Source organism: Centropristis striata, chromosome 14, assembly GCF_030273125.1.
Source record: "Centropristis striata isolate RG_2023a ecotype Rhode Island chromosome 14, C.striata_1.0, whole genome shotgun sequence".
Lineage (NCBI taxonomy): Eukaryota > Metazoa > Chordata > Actinopteri > Perciformes > Serranidae > Centropristis > Centropristis striata.
The window spans coordinates 13873006-13892608 of record NC_081530.1 but is presented as its reverse complement, the minus strand read 5'-3'; the positions used below and the strand labels follow the sequence as shown (position 1 = coordinate 13892608).

At 37.7% G+C, this 19603-nt stretch overlaps 2 protein-coding genes across 3 annotated transcripts in view; both read left to right on the top strand.

Annotated features, from left to right (window-relative positions):
- The window catches only part of vars2 (valyl-tRNA synthetase 2, mitochondrial), a 59250-nt gene extending 56858 nt beyond the window's left edge, over positions 1-2392 (top strand). For both annotated transcript variants that reach the window (XM_059350308.1, XM_059350309.1), the window contains exon 30: positions 212-2392. In XM_059350308.1, the coding sequence (XP_059206291.1) occupies positions 212-289 (78 nt within the window). In that variant the 3' untranslated portion in view covers positions 290-2392. The remainder of the gene's footprint in view (positions 1-211) is intronic.
- A 452-nt stretch (positions 2393-2844) lies between these two features.
- Positions 2845-19219, top strand: mgat1b (alpha-1,3-mannosyl-glycoprotein 2-beta-N-acetylglucosaminyltransferase b). The gene is made up of 3 exons (XM_059349641.1): positions 2845-3182; positions 9598-10874; positions 16594-19219. The coding sequence occupies exons 2-3, from the start codon at positions 10005-10007 to the stop codon at positions 17293-17295; spliced, it is 1572 nt and encodes a 523-aa protein (XP_059205624.1). The 5' UTR covers positions 2845-3182; positions 9598-10004; the 3' UTR covers positions 17296-19219.
- The last annotated feature ends 384 nt before the right edge of the window (positions 19220-19603 follow it).

The following is a 19603-nucleotide window of genomic DNA, read 5'->3' as shown; positions in this document are numbered from 1 at the left end:
TTTTTATGTAGTGCCAGATACTTTTTTTTCATAAATCTCTGAAATAACTTCAGACTTGTTGAAAACTACCAACCATTAAATCATTTTCACAATTTAACCCTTTAAATTAACAATGATAAAATGACATCGTATTGTTCTAATTTAACTTGTGGAAAAATGTCACAGAGAGTTTTAACCCTCCTCATGCTCCTTCCTTCTCCTATGTGCTTAGATATCAGCCCTGCAGCAAGAACTGAAGACGATTGAGGACCAGCTGAACGTTCTACAAAAGACTCAAACAACAGAGTAACTACAGCCAACAGGCAGTACAGTAACTGTGTGGACTGCTGGACTTGATTAATGATTTAAAATGTTGTCTGAGCTGGGGATGTTTACACTACTTCAGTGAAGGAGCAGTGTATGATATGATCATGTTGTGCACATAATGCAATATGTCACTGTCAAACTGTAATAATACAGTAATGTACTGCATAATTCTACAGCTCACCTGCAGGTATCTGTGAATTACTTCTGTTTTGTCTGAAGCAGTTTGTCAGTTTTTCCTGTTCATCAAGTATTTGTGTCATGGCCATAGTGTTGTGATCCGAAAATGGCTTTTCTGTTAAAAACCCTTGTTGAGTGTTCTTAAAATGAATGTATTTTCCTAAAGTTGACTAAATGTGTTTCCTTGCTGAGAATGTCAGACTTTTGAAGAATCCTGGTCCAATATATCATGTGAGATATGCAGTAAAAACAAGCCTAATTATGTGGTTCACATCAGTCTGGTAATGATTGCAAGTAATGTGTACTTGATTTAACACAGTGTCAGCAAAAGTCAGCACTAGAGATGTTCCGATACCATTTTTTCCCTCCCGATACCGATTCCAATACTGCTGTGGGTATCGGCCGATACCGAGTACCGATCCGATACCAGTATGTTATAAAAAAAAAATCATACTACACCTGCTTGACTGTGATTTGATTTGATTTGATTTGATTTATTTGGCACAGTTTTAAAAGAAAGAATAATAATAACATAATAACTACAACAATAATACAAGTTATATATCCCATATACATATTGAAATAAAATAAAGACATGTCAGGAACACCCAAAAAACTCTCATGGGGCTTGAATAGTGGGATTCCCTAATATAACATAAAATAAAAAAGAACAAGGAACATAGAATTATACAGAGCAAGAAACAAGAAAAACAAAACAAAGGCACAACATAGCAATGAAACAAGAATTATAATAGGTTTTTGAAATAGTAATTTTTGAAATAGTTAATTTTTTAAATGATAAACGAGAAAGGTTGATTAAGTAAGGAGGAAGTCAGTTCCATATCCTGGATCCTCTATATGTAATGCTAAACTGTGATGTCATATGATTATTGTTGTGGTAAGATCTGGCTCAGGTTAAATCCTTTGTAAAACATGAATAAATACAGCAGCATCAAGCCGTTTATTTTTACATTTATTTTTAAATAAAACAGTATACAAAACAGTAGTGGAACAGCAACTTAAATAAATCTGGGGGTCCGGGGGCATACCCCCCGGAGAACACTTTTGCCCTAATAGCCTAAAGTTGGTGCCATGGCACATTCTTATGCAACTATTCCATCTTAATCATTGCTTATTTTTAAGAATTATTTTAAGAAGAACTGGGCACAAACAAGGGCGAGCAACCAAAATACAATAAGCCAAATATATATTGAATAAATTCAGCATAGCATAAAATCATAGTAAAGATTAGAGACTAAAAGTAGGAGCATAATGTATAAATTAATTTAACAAGCATGCATTGACCATGCACTAGTCGATGATAGTTCAAGTTGTACAAGCTGCTGGACTGTCTTTGCATATCAGAATATATTATATATTATAATATTATATAATAAAATTAACTGTTCATTTAATAGTCATGCTAACGGGTAGAGGTATGTAAATATTATAATAACTTGACACCAAGGGCGCTCTCGTGAAATATGCTATTGAGTTGCATTATGGGCAGTGCAGGAACCTGGGATTTGTAGCGTCTGCTAAGGAATAAAAGTCAGGGTATCTTCACCTCTGCTGCCACAATTCTGACCTGTCTTATTTTTACCGACATAAGATCAGAGGACTCAAAATGAACGTGCTCCTATTATGTGGCAGATTTGTGTTTGCAGGTTTTGTTTTTTTCATAAATATCTTTATTGGGTTGTCAGGACATAATACATTTTCAATCAGTAAGGGTACAATTCACCCATTTTTACCATAAGATAATTCTCACTGTACTGCACTTTCAAAATAAAATAAGTAATTGTGCACAAAAATGACAAATGTCATTGTCGTACAAAAATAATTGTTATAGTTGGTAAGTATCATTGTTTCAATCAAATATAAATATAAATAAAGGATTTGAATGCTTAAATATCACCTTTGGCGTTTTTTAATGTGCCCCTCTGATTAAACACTGGCCCCTGCTTGGCCCCCACAGTAAAACTGGTCTAGAACCACCACTGTGTATATATATATATATATATATATATATGTGTGTGTGTGTGTGTATGTATATATATATGTATGTATGTACATATATATATATATATATATATATATATATATATATACATACATACAAACAAAACAATAATAGTAATAAATAAATATAATAGAAAGGGGCATTTAAAGGAGGATGTTTGCAGGTTTAGGTTTTTAAGGATAGAAAAGTGAAATATGAGGGCTATGACCTGGCTCGTGTAGGTTCAACTCAATACTAGAAGAGTCAATAATCCGGAAGTGTAGTTTTGAGTAGTCAATTGAAAAATGTCGTCATCATCCAGAATTAGAGGCAGCCTGTGGTAGAGCAGGTGGAGCAGAGAAAGTGGATGAGGGCGGAGGAAATTACAAAATGTAACCGTGGACAGTGAGCCGGTGGCGGTGTAACGTCTGTAGCAGAGCTGAGCCTGTAGCCTGCTAACACTAGCAGCTCTTGGTGTTTATAGAGGAGGAGAGCTCTAATGGGAGCCAGAAGAGGAGGTTCAGGACACGCTGGAGCTGTTGAGGAGCAACAGAGATGAGCTGTGGATGTGAAGGGAACACTAGCAACTGTTAGCTAGCTGGTCAGCTAGCCGGCTGTCAGGACTGCAGCTCGATGTCAGCTTTGTTTCCTTTGACGGTGCAAGCCGTACCGACTGGTTCACTACGACATGTGAGAGGTGAGTGATACTTCAGGCTTCAGCTGTTCCTGAGGGAAAAACCAAACATTTAGTGCAGCTGCTCGGCGTTAGCCAGTGAGCTAGCTAACTAACAGCATGTCAGCATAACGTTAGCTTGCTATTAAGACACACTTCATGTCCTGATGCTCAGAAACAAATCGGCGGCTTTGCCTCAGCACTATTTAGCACCATAAATTATCTGAAATCCCCACTTTGTACAGAGGGAGAGCAAAAACTGCTCAGTGTTGACCAATTATTCCTAAACACTTAATCCAAATGGCTACAATTTCATGGTTTGATTCTGCAAACTGTCTTTTTAATTTAGATTTTACTGAGGTGCAACTAGCCGATAGTTTAGTGTCAGATGGCTTAATAGCTTTAGGAAGAATATTTATTTATTTTAGCCAAAAGTGTCAAAAAATTAGCGTTTACAATAAAACTTTATAAAATATAATGAGCCTTATTAAGAAAAACAAGCACATGTTTCTATCACCACAGACTTGATGGTAGCTTTAAATTCATTGATATCATATGTTCAACTGAGCTTCATCTCAGCAGAAACACAGCTGCACCTCCTGTGACCTGCTGTTTGCAATAAAGACACTTGTATCAGCTGGAAGTTAATAATATTTATTGTTAGCAATCTCGGAGGCCTGGCCTGGCATTGTCTTTCCACATTGTGAAGCATTAGCCGGATGGTACACTGTCCCATGCCCCAGTAGGTGCCTGGCGGCCACAGGCTCCTCTATGATCCTACCAGTCAGCTCCACGTTGTCTGACGGAAGGAGGAGGGGTTCAAGAAGAATAGAGTTTCAGCTTGTACAATTTGTGAGAAGAGCAACAGTTCCCTCCCTCTGGCCATCCTCCCTCTCCGTTCAGTCTGCAAAGCTTAACTTCCCACAGTTCAAAGGAAGGCTTGACAGATCTGTAGGCTGCTCCCAGTTCAGGTACGCTTAGTCTCACACTTTATCTTCCTTAAGAAGATCACTACTTATTTGGTGCATAATTTCTTTAGACATGATTTTCTTTTGTACATGAATGCTGCTGCTCAATGTCTTAGAATGATTGATAGTGTTTGTCATGCTTCTTTGAGCTTCATTACTAACTGTAAGATGTCCACTCACCATTGTGAATTGTACTCTGGGGTAGGATGGCCTGCTCTGGCCACTCCAAGGGCTAGTCATTGCTATACTTTACTTTATAAGGCAATTTCATACATTTGCACCTTAATTACTGTGAGAAATGCTGGATCTTATTCTCTTCGTTCACAAGATCAATTGTTGCTTTCTGTTCCTTCTGCTCATACGGAGTTGGGTAAAAGGGCATTTGTTTACTCTGCACCTTATGCTGGAATATGCTACAGAAAGATTGGAAACTAACTGACTTAGTTTCTTTGAGCACTTCTAAATCCAAACTGAGAGTTATTGAGGCCAATTCCACAATATGCACTTGTTTCTCATAACGTGTTTAAGGTCTGTGTCTTATGTAAATATGTAACTGTACTTTTGGTTACGTTTGCGGCCTCTTGGCCAGGGCTCCCTTGAAATAGAGGTTCTTAATCTCAATGGGATATTTCCTGGTTAAATAAAAATAAATGATGTCCCTGACACTTCTCTGCTTACTTAAAGGACGAAAAGTACTCTTGACTGCATCTGCATCTTTTCCTTCCCCTCATATTTTTACTTTTCTACTTCAGTTGATCCACTGTTGCTCCAAGATACTATGTACTGCTTTTGTGTTTTCAAAGGGAAAAAAATATTTTAGATTGCCAGACTGCTTTGGAGTATCCATGGTGCTTCTTTCTTTGTCAAGATGATCAGTTAAGTAATTTGAGTCGATCAGGTCTTTCCTAACACAGTAGTAAAATCTATATTTATTTGGTACACTTCGAAAAAGCTAATGCAGTGTAATACAGTAGTCCTGTAATCAACCTTTCCTTTGTGAATGTTTAGTTTTTGTTGAAACTATTTAAGGGTTGTTATTCTCAACTTGGTGGTCATTTGAGGATGACGTTTGTGTTGCTTTTCAACTTTATTGCATCACCCAAAGAAGTGTTTCTGTTTTTAATCCTACCATCATCAATAGCACAAAAACTGAACATTGTAACCTTCATGAAGGTTACAGTTTGATTTATTTAAAAAAATATTGTGGTGTAAGGACCACGTAATACAAAGTACATGTAATTGATCATCTTGTAAATCAATATTTGTGCCTGATTAAAGGAGTTCACATATATAACTGTAGAAAGTTCCTGTCCAGTCTTCTGTAGTGTGTTAGATTTGGATTCCTTTTGGATCTGCAGGAACTCCGTACCATGACCCTAAACCACATCCGTGTGTCACTCCTCAAACATGTGACTGCTCTACAAACTATTCTCAAAAATGTTAGGAGGAGTTCTTTGGAGGGTAATATGGAGATAATAGAATGCCTTTGTCACTATACACATGTACAATGACATTTGGAAGCTGGCTCCAAAGAGCAGTGTGACAATAAATAAAATATATAAAATATAAAAATATACAATATAAACATAAACATACATAGGCAAGGAAATATAAAGAAAATATATTTGATAATGTAAACAGGCAAGAAAGGGAGGTAAGGTGCACAGTCTTCAATTAAATTTGCCAGTGTTCATAAATATATTGCACGTTGAAGGACAAATTATTGCACATTGCCATGTATAGTATATTTAAAAAAGAAATATTGCACAGTAATAAAGTCCATATGAAAATCAGTGCATATGAGAGTTCAGGGTTGTTATTGCTTTTGGGAAGAAAACGGTTTGTTTTTGACCTGATGCACGTAAACAGGTCTGACATGTTAACAGCTTGCAGAGCAGTAAATCCCAGCCAAAGATCCATTACTAACAAGTGTTTGTTCCTTGTAGATTATTGCACGCCTATATTTATCAGCAGTAATTGGTTTAGGCTTTTCTAATGCTAAGAAGCTCCTGTAGAGGAGCCAGTGTGACAGCCATCCTCCACTCACTCATTCTTCTTATTCCTTCACCAGTGTACAACAAAAAACCAACAGTATAGTAATTTTTCTTTGACTGGTGAGGTCTGTGTTAGCATTTCTAAAATGGTACTAGAAATGTACTTTGGACAACACAATCTCACATATAGTAAGACACTAAATGAAAGGTTTGTTCAGCTGAAACAAACAAACATACATTTTCTCACTCGTGGTATCTAGTATTTCAGGTAGCTGATCAGATTTTGAGACGTCAAATTAGGGCTGCACAATTAATCAAATTGTAATTGGCAATCAAATCAAATAATGTAAAATTGACTGGTTGTTTTGTTATTTGTTTTTTATTATAACACAAAAAACTAACACTGTTTGTTCTTTTTATATTTCAATATTAGGCTCCGATCCAAAATAGGAAATGGAAAAACAAGCACCAGGACTGAATTTGATTTTGATTTTCGGGTTTACATGACCCGGAAGTTTGACTGCGGTCCAGTGTGCCGTCATTCTCTTCTCCGTAGTCAAACCAGCCGTCACTATATAATGTAGATACCCGTATTGTGATATTTATGGTAAATTAATTGAAACTGCTTCAAGCGAGCTGACATGAAGGATAAACACTACTGTTATTCTTTCTCACTTTTTTCAATAAAAAACTCTTACCCTCAGAGAGGAGATGAAGTTAATCATTTTCGTTGTGCGGAAAATGTATTTGTTCTGTCGCGTTTTCAGTTTTCAGGCCCAAATACCAGATAAATATGGAAATAAGATTAATTGCATGATATTCACAGAACTGTTCACTGTGGATTTTTAAAAATAAATAAAACGCCTTTGGATATAGACTGTACAGTAAAATATTACATCACAAACTTCCAGGTCACGTGAACACGACCAATTAAATACTAAAATGAAATTCATTCCCCGTTTTTCCATTTCATATTTTTAATTTGAGCCTAATATTGAAATATGAAAAACAAGCTCGTTTACGGTGTTATAATAAAAAAACAAATAACAAAATAACCAGTCAATTTTTCATTATTTGATTTTTGATTGCCAATTAAAAATGGAAAGAACGAATGATACACGGATTCTGCTTGCATGGCGATGTTTCGATTTATTTTTTTGGTATTGTAACTAGAAAACGAAAATCAAATAATTCCTTTAAATATAGTGCATCCCCCTCTGACCATGATAAAGAAAAACCCCTTGTATTTCAATTTTAATGTTTTTGATTTTTGAAACGAAAATGAGAGTGGCAGCTGAGTTAAGTGTGACACCTAGTGGTAAAATTAGATGTTCCGGTCCTGAGTGTTTGGCTTCATGTCAGACTGATTTTTGTTTTTTTAGACCAGCCTTTGGGCTGGAGAATCTGCCTGCAACCAGACAATGCTTGGCATTCTGTTAAAATCTTGCAGTTTAAGGATTCAGTACAAAATATAGTTATTAGGTCTTTTACAACCACATGTTGTCAATATCCAATTTGCCATCTGGATATGTAGTGCTGATTCAAAGATTTCTAGATATTCCACATGCTTGTTAAAACTTACTGACTTGAATTCTGATTCTGCTATGAGTCATTTTTTTTCCATCCAAGTACATCGTAGACGGGATAGGTCATCTCTAATTTTTGCCTTTAGTAAATAAAAAAGGAGTGAATCAAATAGTATTGGTTGAAATTTACTGATACTAGTGTGATATGTAGGTTTTGGTACCTTAAAGAAAGGTACTTGTTTTTCTATACTTTAGTTTGAGGAAAGTTAAAATCTACAAGAACCCCTTTTATTAAGTGAAAGAAGAAAATACTGAAACGACAAATTAGGGCTGCACAATTATTCAAATTTTAATCGTGATCATGATTTTGGCCAGCACGATTCAATTAACCTGATCGTGGGCGATATTTACATTTTAAAATGCAGCTCTCCTGCATATCTAATCAAGCACTTTCTGCACCAGTAGTCCACACCAGTAGTCCACCAACCACCGTTTTTCTCCCCTGAAAAAAGCCTGGTTGCTGATTGGATAGAACGCTAAGCAGGATGTGCCATAGTACTCGACGCCACAACAACACGCGCCATTTGTAAAAGCCGGCGAAGCAGTGTTGCCAACTTAGCAACTTTCTTGCTATATTTAGTGACTTTTCAGACCCCCTTAGCGACTATTTTTCAAAAAAGCGACTGGCGACAAATCCAGTGACTTTTTCTGGTGTTATTGGGAACTCCTTTTTACTCTTAGAACCATAGAAGAGTGAAAACAAGTCCAAGCGGCACAGTCCTCCTGCAATAAAAATACAGATGTTTTCCCTAACATGATGAATAATTGTGATTACAATATTGATCAAAATAATCGTGATTATCATTTTGGCCATAATCGTGCAGCCCTATGTCAAATGTTGCCAAAACACAAGAGGCGACACAAGAAGTTTGCCCAAATAGGATACAGTCTAAAATTGACAGCCGAACAAGTTTTGGTTGTTACCAGATTAATCAATATCCAGCCATGTTCATCTTCTTCTGCACTTAACATCAAGGGCCGTGAAACATTTTGTGATCAGAGCCATATATGTTTAAAAATAATTTTTGTTCTAAAATGCCAAACAATTGAAAAACGACCATCACAATTTCCCAGATGACCCAGGAAGCAATAACCGTTCATTTCACAATGATATAAAGCCAGGATTGGCAGATGTATTGCAAGCCAAAGTTTACTTAGAAGGTGACTTTTCTCTGACTTGCTGGTTTGAACCATGGAAAAGCCTCAAAAACAATAAATTGCAAAGGGCTCCCTATATCTAATTCCAAGGCAGGTCAACAATTTAATTACACAAGTTGACTTTTTAATAAAATACCTAAGACACAAACATGTATAGACTATAAAGGACTGTTTTAATATGTTTAGACTAGAACTTTATTATTTTTTAAAGTATTTTCCTTGAGAAAAGGGTGGGTCAGTCTGAGACTTAAACCAGAGTAATATATAAGAAAGTGGTAAACATTTTTTACAGAGATGTATAGTGCACATGTTAAAGAGACTTTTCATTTAGGCCGGGAAAGCATTACCGCATTTCTACCATTAAAACCGGGGGCGCTGTTGTGTTATTCTACCATTAAAGCTGGGAGAGCAGATACGTCGTTTTGTAGTATTTGTAGTTTTTTCCACCTATGGTTGGTCTCTTGGCCAATGAAAAGCATCAGAATACATGTAGGAGTGTCGCAATGCAACACGTTGAGTTTTTTGAAAAACTTTATTGAAGGTTTGGACAAATAAACTCAACTTCTCATGAAAGCCACAGGTATAAGCTCTCTGATACTTTTTGAATTTCATTTCTATCTGCTACAGAGGTTTTACAGGCTTTTTTCAAGGCGTTTTAGGCCTAAATGGGTTAAAGTGTGAATGAGCTGCATTTTCATTCTGCTGACCATTTGTTCTCCTGCTCTGTTTTCAGGATGATGGCTGAAGGGTAATTTCCAAGGAGTCTCATTCCCTCAACCCAAAGTGACCCCACTCTACCCTTTTTTATTTTCATCTGTACTATTGCAACCTCCCCTTGTTTCGACGTTGTGTGTCCTGTCTCAACTCATTTCCCTGTCTGTATGGGATTATAAGGAATGCATGCATTCCACTGAAGGAACATGTGAATCAATTATAAATTGTACAATTGCCCTCTTGACACCCTCCTGACCAAAAGACGGGATGACTCAAATTTGACAGAATTACAATGTGATTGGATATAAACTCCCTGCCCATCTGAGGTTTCCACCTCAGTCTGTAGGATTCCCACTCTGATTCCAACACTTGTTCCCTACCTGCAGCCTTTTCCACAACCCTATCCCTTTCTAGTGTCATTGGGCCATGGTTCGCAAAAAAGGCTCTCTTATACTATGCGGTGCTTTCCTGTTTGTCGCTTGGAATGCTTTGCTTCTACTATATCTTTGGGGTCGTCCTCCTATCGGTCGCCTAGGAGAAGGTGGTGGAGCCGAACCAGGAGGAAAGGAGGAGTGGGGCAAGGGCAGAGGGAAAGGAGGCCAGATCAACCTAGCCAAGGAGGTAATCAAGCTGGCAGAGGAGGTTGAAATTCAGCTTGAGACCCAGAAAAAGCTATTGAAGCAGATTGAAAGTCACAGGGCAGTGTGGGCTCGGCAAAAAGATGTTGGAAAAAGAGAAACGGAGGATACAAAAGAAATCAAACAAGAGGTTGTCCACCAAGCACTGAAACCTCCACTTCCTCCAAAAGACAGAGTGGATGATGGAGACCAAACTCAAGTAAAACATTCACAGAAGCCTGTTCATACAGTAACTTCAGACCCCAAATTAGAACAGCACCAGGCCATTGAAATAAAGGAAGAAAAAGTGGAGGACAATCGATTGCCGACTTCTGCTGCCAGCCCAGAAGTTGTCATTCCCGTTCTTGTGATCGCTTGTGATAGAGTAACAGTTAAACGTAGTCTGGACAGACTGATACAGTACCGCCCTTCTCCACAACTGTTTCCAATCATTGTCAGCCAGGACTGTGGCCACAGCGAGACAGCTCGCGTTATTGCTTCATATGGAGATCAAGTGACGCACATAAGCCAACCAGACCTGTCAGACATCAGAGTACGGCCAGAGCACAGGAAGTTCCAGGGTTACTACAAAATTGCCCGACATTACCACTGGGCACTCAACCAAGTGTTTAACACTTTCTCCCAGTCTACTGTGGTCATAGTGGAGGATGACCTCGAGGTGAGTGCTCTCACATTTCTGCTTCAGTCTCATAACATTACAAAACATTTCAATAGGCATTGTCATTCTTGATGGAGACCCCAGACTGTTGAGCAACTAACGTTGTATATCAAACAACAGTGGGAAATGGTTTTGTTTTCAGAACTTCAACAATTAGTGTCCTTGGTTCCCAAAAAACTTTTTGAGTGTTGTGAAAAGAAAAGGTGATTTAACACAGTCTTAAACATGTCCCTGTCTTAACCTTTTCAGAACATGTTGGAGGTATCACATTCAGAAAAGAATGCATATTTATTTAAGTTTATCAGCTGGAACATTAACTACTACTCATTTTCACTTGTATTAATCCAGAATTACATTTTTGATGGAGTTCCACAATTGGTACACAGCAGTATTGATTATTTTATGCAGACAGAGTTACACACTGACACACAGGGAAATGCATGATTCCCTCCAGGCTTACAACTGGCAGAGATAATACATTTGACAAGTACAAACTGGAGTCAGGATGTGGCCAGCCTAGCATGAAGACGAACTGCAAACAGCTAGGTTGGCTCTCTGCAAAGTAAAAAAAAATAAACCCACTGTAACGTGTGTAGAACCTGGTAATGTAATAAATTCCCGATAATGTAATAAAAATCTGCTCTTGAGTCCATTGAAAATGTAATAAAACCTGATTATGTAATAACTTCCCAATAATGTAATACACTTTACCAATAATGTAATAAAGTATAACATCAAGCACCTTTAGAGTTCAAGAAGCTGTTGAATGCATTCGTGTGTAAATGTAAAGAGGTGAAAAATATATCTCAATATTATATCGATTATATCACAATGTATAAATGAATTACTCAAACCTCGCCGGGAGTTTAATGCTCCACTGCTACTCTGCTGACATCACCACTGATTTCCTCCTTTTTCACTTTTTATGCTGCCGAACAAAACTAGTTTGTTGTGTTGCAGCTGTTGGACGTCAGCGTTTCACTTTCTGACTCTGAGAAATTCCTCTTCTTTTTTAATTAAAACCTACTTTAAAACATTGTTTACCTCCTTCAACCAAAAAGCTGTGAAAACGTTTGAAAACGTCTGCTCTGAATGTAAAATATTCAGTGAACTTGTTTGAGTATAATTACTTTTATTTCATAAACCTCCGTTGCTGCGTATTTCTGTAAAATGGGTATTGCGCTCTTGTTATTTGTAACTGTGCACATTGCTAATAAAGCTGGCTTTAGTGGGAAAAAATCCTCCTCCGTATTGCGTCCTTCGGTGTCGTAAACTCTGAAGGCGAGCCTTCTGAATCGGGTATATATTAGGTTGTGACATTTAAATGACGCTTGTTTCGAGCCGCCACATTTATCAACAGCCGATCTTTTTTACGCTGTGATTGGAGAGATACGATCGTTTGATAAATCCCACGTGAACCCTGTCGTAAGACGAAATATACACGCTGGTTTCTACACTCATTTGATAAATGAGGCCAGTGTCTCTAAAAATGTCAGAAATTACCTTACATTTTTTTAAATAGATTATAAATTCATATTAAACAGTGATTTTAGATTGTATATGTTATTAAGGGTCAAAGAAAATATGTATTCAAAGCTCTTGGATTTTTGCAATGAGCTGTACCATGTTCATGAGAATCACCCAATGAGAAAAGGTTGCATGACTGCACCATGGTAATGGATGAATGGCTGGACACCACAAACATGAACTTAGACTCTTGAATCACCTTTAATAAGTTAACTAGAAGTAAAATAATGTTTGTTTCCAGTTTTTGTCAATTAAGTCATTATGCTAATGACCAACTGCCCAACATGTAACTCTGAACGGCCAAGCTTAATCTTATTTGCTAAGTCTATACATAACATTTCATTCATAGAAGTTCATAGGAAACATTTGCTGGATCCAAGAAATTCCAGCCGACTATCAGGTTTTATAGGAGACCTTTCACTTGGAAATAAATGGTTCTCTAAACATTGCATATGTTTACCCCTCAGTTTCAGGCTACTCACCATCACAAGCAAGTTCTACTGCTAAACTTCCCCAGATGTTGTCTTCATGTTTGATCCATTTGTCCTTTTTGACAAAAATAAAGATTATGAATACAGCAGTCAATCAGTATCCATATCCAATCCATATTTTCTCTTGAGGGTATAAACAGAATTATGACATTGGCATGCAAAGTCGAGAAAAAAGTCTGTTGATCACATGAGCAAAAGTACTTATTTTATTGGTTGGCTGTTATAGGAATAGGAAATATGCAACATTTGCAGCTGGGGGAAAGACCTGCACTGCGGAATATGAATGTTTTGGGTTTGGGTGTGGATAGGCTCATAGAGGTAGATGGGTTTGAATTTTTTTAATTGATGTGTGATTTATTCACATTTGGTTAAAAAAAACTTTACAAAAACATTTGCATCTACATACTGACAGGATCATGTTTTCCTTCTGTTTGTCCTGTTCATTGTTCTTTGCAGCTGTATGATGTTTTGCATTGAGTGAAAAACTGAAGCAATACCCCATGGTTTTATGGCTGCACTATTCCATCAAATGGGAATATGGCTTATTAAACGTGCATTCCTTTGGGCACATGATGTCCACTGAAGGCATTGTTGATGAGATTGTTGGGATTTCCAGCAGAATTGAAACAATAAGGTGAAACTCTAAGGGTACAAACAGTGCCTGTAGACACATGAGTTTGTAATTATGCTCCCACTGGTAGGTCTGGCGGTTTTGATAGCCTTTCCATGGTAAAAGTGTAATTACATGTGGCTTCTATTCAAATGTGGGTTAATGAGGACTAGAGCTTGTCCCACTGGTTCCACATGTCTCAAGTATTCACTGAAAGCAGACTTCTCACGATTTGCGGAGCAGCTTATTGGTAATAACTTTGCATTCTAACCAGTATTGTAGAACCTGATAATGTAATAAATTCCCGATAATGTAATACACTTTTTTACCAATAATGCAATGAAGTATAACACCAAGCACCTTTAAATTTCAAGACGCTGTTGAATGCATTTGTGTGTCATGGATACCTCGTTTGTGAAAAACAGATGAACGGGTCAAAAGTTAATAAACATTCAACTTTGACCTGTTGGTGGCGCTAGAGCTCTTTTGTCTCTACACAGTATCACCACATGAAAGTGTCTGCTGTTAAATTATTACAATATGGGGCGTTCCCGGTGGCGCACCTGGTAGAGCGCGTACCACAGAGGCCCAGTCCTCGTGAGCGGGCGGCCCGGGTTCGAATCCAGCTCGGCGCCCTTTCCCGCATGTCTTCCACTCTGTCTCCCCCTTTCACTCTCTGTACTCTCAATAAAAGCTACAAATGCCCAAAAAATATCTTTAAAAAAAAATAAAAATATTACAATATTGGGGAATTATAACATTATCAGGACTGATAATGTAATAACCTCCCATTAATGTTGTACTTTATTACATTATTGGTTTAAAAAAAAAAAAAAAAAGTGTATTCCATTATTGGGAAATGCACTTTATTACATTATGGGGAAGTTATTACAATATCAGGTTTTATATTTTCAATGGACTCGTGCAGATTTTTATTACATTATCGGGGTTATTACATTATCGGGAATTTATTACATTATCAGGTTATACAAGTATCCATTTAGTGTGTTGTCACAAAACCCAGGCTGGTTTCAAGTAAGAGTAGGTGCACAGCATTTAAGTATTAAGAACTCTGTGTGTTTTGGATCGAAGCAGAAACTATGACTGATATTTGGGGGAGAGAGCAAAGAACATCAGTCATTCTGAGTGGACAGCTGTTGAGATCAGTAAAACTCCTCCTTCCAACTGCAGTTTGAAGGAGAAACTGTAAATCAGCAATTACTAAATCCAGGTTGTAACTGTTCTCCACTGGCTTCCTCTTTTTATTGCTGACAACTCAGGCACCAACTTTCCCTCTTTGTTCCTTTAAGTTGACAGACTTAATGTTGATATATCCTTTTCAACTCTGCTGGACCCACCAGGGAAGCATCATACAGACGTATTATAGGCAGCCAACAATTGTTCAGATGCACAAAATGTGATCATTGTAGTGTGTTACGTGCTACTTTTGAGTAGCCAACAGCAGAAAATGACAGGAAATGTGGGGGGAGAGAGATGGGGATGACATGCAACAAAGTTCCTTAGCTGGATTTGAAACAGAAATGTTGCAATGACACGGTCTAATGTCTAAAAGCCCTATTCCCCATAGAATTGTATTTTAAAAAGAGTTTCTGCTCTGAAATGACATGACAAATTAAAGATGAAGGATGTTCAGCTTTGCACATGTTGCATTGGTGTAAAGTACTAAGTACAAGTTTTATTTGAATAATTCCATTTTAAGCCATTTTATAAGACTAATTGATAACATTTCAGAGAGCAAATATTTATCGTTTTACTCCACTTGATTTATTTAACAACCATAGTCACAGTTACGTTTTTAATTACAATTTGCATTAAAAAAGATAAGCTTATTATGAAAACTGCACTGGTAAAAGTTAAAGCCAGCAGTGTGCTTTCTTTCAAACACTTTCTAGTTGAGGCCCTTTGTCACATTTTCAATGTCTATTAATTGTTAGGAGCTTGACTAAATAGACATTTTCCTTCTGTTCTATTTTTTAAAAAGTGTTAAAAGCCCAGAGTGGTATCTAATATCTGTCATGAACCGGCTAGATCATGACAAAACAAGGGAGACCACACATGTATTCAAGTTATCAGAAAATAATGTTTATTTAATTGAAAACTCAAAGAAACTTAATTATGTGACTCAGTATATCAGTGGTGAGGTGTGTGCATGCATGCAATGTGGTGAAGTGCAGGTGTATAAACTGAAAGTAACAAACTAAACTAAACCAACTAAACTAGACCAAACCAACTAAAACAAACCAAGGTGGTGGCTGTGTAGGAGAGAGAGAGAGAACTGAGGCCTCAGCTCCTCTATATAGCCTCCGTGATTCAGACTGGATTCAGGTTGCTTCTCCAGCCTCTACAGACTGGAGGACTGGCCTGACCTGTGGCTCCTCCTACAAAAGACAAATACAACATGCCACAACACACAGAGGGGGAGAGGGTTATCACATTTTTTCCATGACTGTATTAGTCAACTTAATTGTGCATCATAGCTTTTGAAAAGCTTAAAAAGCCTTAACCTATACATTTTGCCAACTTCAAGTCTAGTTTTGAGTTTCCCTAGCTAGGCTAACTTTCAATTACACCTCCAAAATCATATTAATAAATGCTCATCTTGACCAATTAGTCATGTTGGTACTTAGTAGGCGATTTTTTTTCATTCAAAATAAGATTTGCGACTCAATTCCGACAATTTTTCTCTTACTTGGCCAACAATGGCTCTTTGTTAGTAAAGGTTGCTGACCCCTGCAATAGAGAATAAGGTGTTATTGAAATATAAATATGTATTGCACCAAAAGGGTTAAAATATGTTTATATTATATAATGGAACTAGGCACTTGGCTTTTGTTGCTCACAGCATCAATAAATATATCAGGATAACCCATGGACCTTGTTTTGAGCAGTTTGATCTGTCTATTATGGTTTCTGCATGAACAAGGTAATGTCATTCTGACCAATCTGGCCATTTATCTTTAATTTTTTGATTGTTGAATTGATTTATGTGAACTGATCTGTCAGTGATTCTTTTGATCTAATTGTATCAGAAGCAGTAGCTCATGACTGCATCTCCTTCCTGTCATTTAAGGTGGCCCCGGACTTCTTTGAGTATTTCCGAGCCCTGTACCCAATCCTGCGTGCTGACCCCACACTGTGGTGTGTTTCTGCATGGAACGATAATGGAAGAGATGCCTTGGTGGATCCATCCAAATCCGAGCTCCTCTACAGAACGGACTTCTTTCCTGGTCTGGGCTGGATGCTGCTGAAGGAGATGTGGGATGAACTGGAACCCAAATGGCCCTCAGCTTTCTGGGACGACTGGATGCGTCAACCTGAGCAGCGTAAAGACCGCTCCTGCATCCGGCCCGAAGTCTCCCGGACTATCACTTTTGGCCGGAAAGGCGTCAGTTTAGGTCAATTCTTTGACCAGTACCTTCGCTATATTAAGCTTAACACTGAATTTGTGCCTTTTACCAAACAGGATTTGTCTTACTTGCTAAAAGAGAAGTATGATGAAAAGTTTATTAAAGAGGTTTACAGTGCCCCACAGGTGAAGATTGAGGACCTGCAACAAGGGGGCAACCTAAGAGGCCCTGGACCGTACAGGGTGCAGTACTCAAGCCGGGACAGTTTTAAAGTCTTTGCTCGAAATCTGGGAGTGATGGACGACTTGAAATCTGGAGTTCCTCGTACAGGTTACAGGGGCGTTGTCAATTTCCTGTACCGGGGTCGGAGGGTATTCTTGGCTCCACCAGAGGGCTGGACGCAGTATGACGTCAGCTGGAGCTGAGAGACTGATCCTGACTGTACAATGTGAATGGTGTTGAGGAGGGGAGAAAGCCTTACTCAGAGGAACACCCTCTCAGACCAAAGAATATAAGCAGACGCAATGGTTAATGAAGGAATTAAAGCAGCACAGACGGCGCTGCACATGGTTGGAGCGGGGAGTTCAAGTGTTGACCCTGTCCTCTTTGTTAGGGAAGCTTGCTCGTTCAGCGTCAGCAAGTTCAACCGCCACAAAAACTTTTAGGAAAAGAAGATTCCACCCTTAAACACTGTTTCAAAAACAGCTAATGGCAATGTGCCTTGCTTTCTGGGCCCATTTTGTTTTGTGTATTTTCTATTTCAGTTAATAACAGGCCAAATGTAGACTGACCATCACATTCAGATGTTTGCAGCGGCTGTAACTGAATTTGGTAGCAGAGAATCATTTGAAATGTCAACAGAAAGGGGAATGTTTCAGTATTGGTATTTATAATACACTGTAGGCCAAACACAAGTGATCATCTGTAGAAGTTGGGAGAAAACAGTGTTATGTATAAAAACCTTGGGCTTTTTTCTACATTGAAGGTTTTGTTGTTTTGTTTTGTTTTTTTAAAGAAAATGATTAAATGGATCGGACTCTTCAAATCATGTTACTGTTTAAGTCTATAAACTAATCAGAAGCAGAGTTTTGTGCAAGGAACATGAAAATCTTCTACAATGTTGTAGATGATAAACAAAGGTCCTATCGAGTGCTGATCGTTATTATTTGAAGTCGCATGGTTAACATGAAAGATAAAAGGCTTCTTCAGAAATGATTCACAATGAAGGAAATGGAAGCAAAGACATTTACAGTAGCCCTGATCCAGGACCAACAAGCTCCATATCACTGTCCTGCTGTCTCCTGGAACTTTGAGTGGCTCAGAAAATCCTTCCAAATTTAAAAAATCCAGATTGTAGGACACCTACGTATAAACTGGGGGTGCAAAATAACCAGAAACAGGATTTTTGCCGAGTAATGAAGGATTCTTTTTTTCACCCATCTCCAGAGTTCTAAAAACTGTTTTAATTGGAGACATTGCTGCAATATGGCTTCCAAAAAGAGACAAAAATAAACATTTTATGTACATACAGCCTTTCTAGACCAAAGGAATCAAATAGCTGAAGACTTAATTTCATTGACTTGTCTGAGTTCCAGTAAATAACAGCAGGATGTGATATGTTATAAGACAGTCCTGAATCAGGGCTACAATTAGAGTAGCTTATATAATATAATAATGATGTTATGTGATCTTGGTGTCTAAAAGGAAATTGTTAATGTGAAGGATGAAATTGTTATGAGGCTATTTTTAAATGATTTAACTGTCTTGAACTTTAAGTTCTAACAAGGTTGCCAAGCTGAAAATGAGCATCATTGATTCTGACATTTTACTGATGATCACCCTGAAGTTGTAATTAAATGCCATCCAAGCCATGGTATGGTCAGCTTAGGTTTGTTGAAAAACCACTGATTGACAGATTGTATTTGTCTGTGTAATGGCTGGAGAAATGATTATCACTGTACTGTATTTAGCTTTGGAAGATTATCCACAAGATTGACTGGTTCCCATGTCTGTATGGTGATGTGTAAAACCACTGCCTGATGTGTTTATAACTTTAATACAGTATAAATAAAATCAACTATTTTGATATTTGCGCTCATGCAGAAGGAGTACCTCTTTAATTACCAGCAGTCTTTCAGTTGTATAATCTGGAGTACTAACTCATCAAGGCATTTTAATTGGTTAATTGTGAATTTGGAGGTGACTAATGAAAAACCTCTCGTGCAATGTTGATCATTCTATCAGAAATCCATCACTTTCTGTCCTCCCCTTTCCATCTGAATATGTTTTCCTACATGTTAACCTGGTTTGTAACTTGTTCCCATGGTCTCAGCACAGATGATCTTTGATTGGACAGAGACGCTTATGGTTGCAAGCCATTAAACAGACTGCTGAAATTCTCTGATATATATATATATATATATATATATATATATATATATATATACTACTCACAATAAGTTAGGGATATTGTGAGGTCCTCAGTGGATTTCATACTTAAGGTGTTTGTGTCACTTCAGTGATTTTAGGGATAGGGAGGCAATTGTATTAGGGTGATAGACACAGCTCATTTTGTGTTTTCCACGTTATGTTCTCACTGTGTACAGTGCGCCTTACATATTGGGCCAATACCAAAAAATACAAAAAGACAACTTTTTTCAATGTCAACATTCTGGGGGTATGAAAAGCTGGCATTGTCAGTAAGTCATTCCCAGTTCATCATTCAAGCAGCCA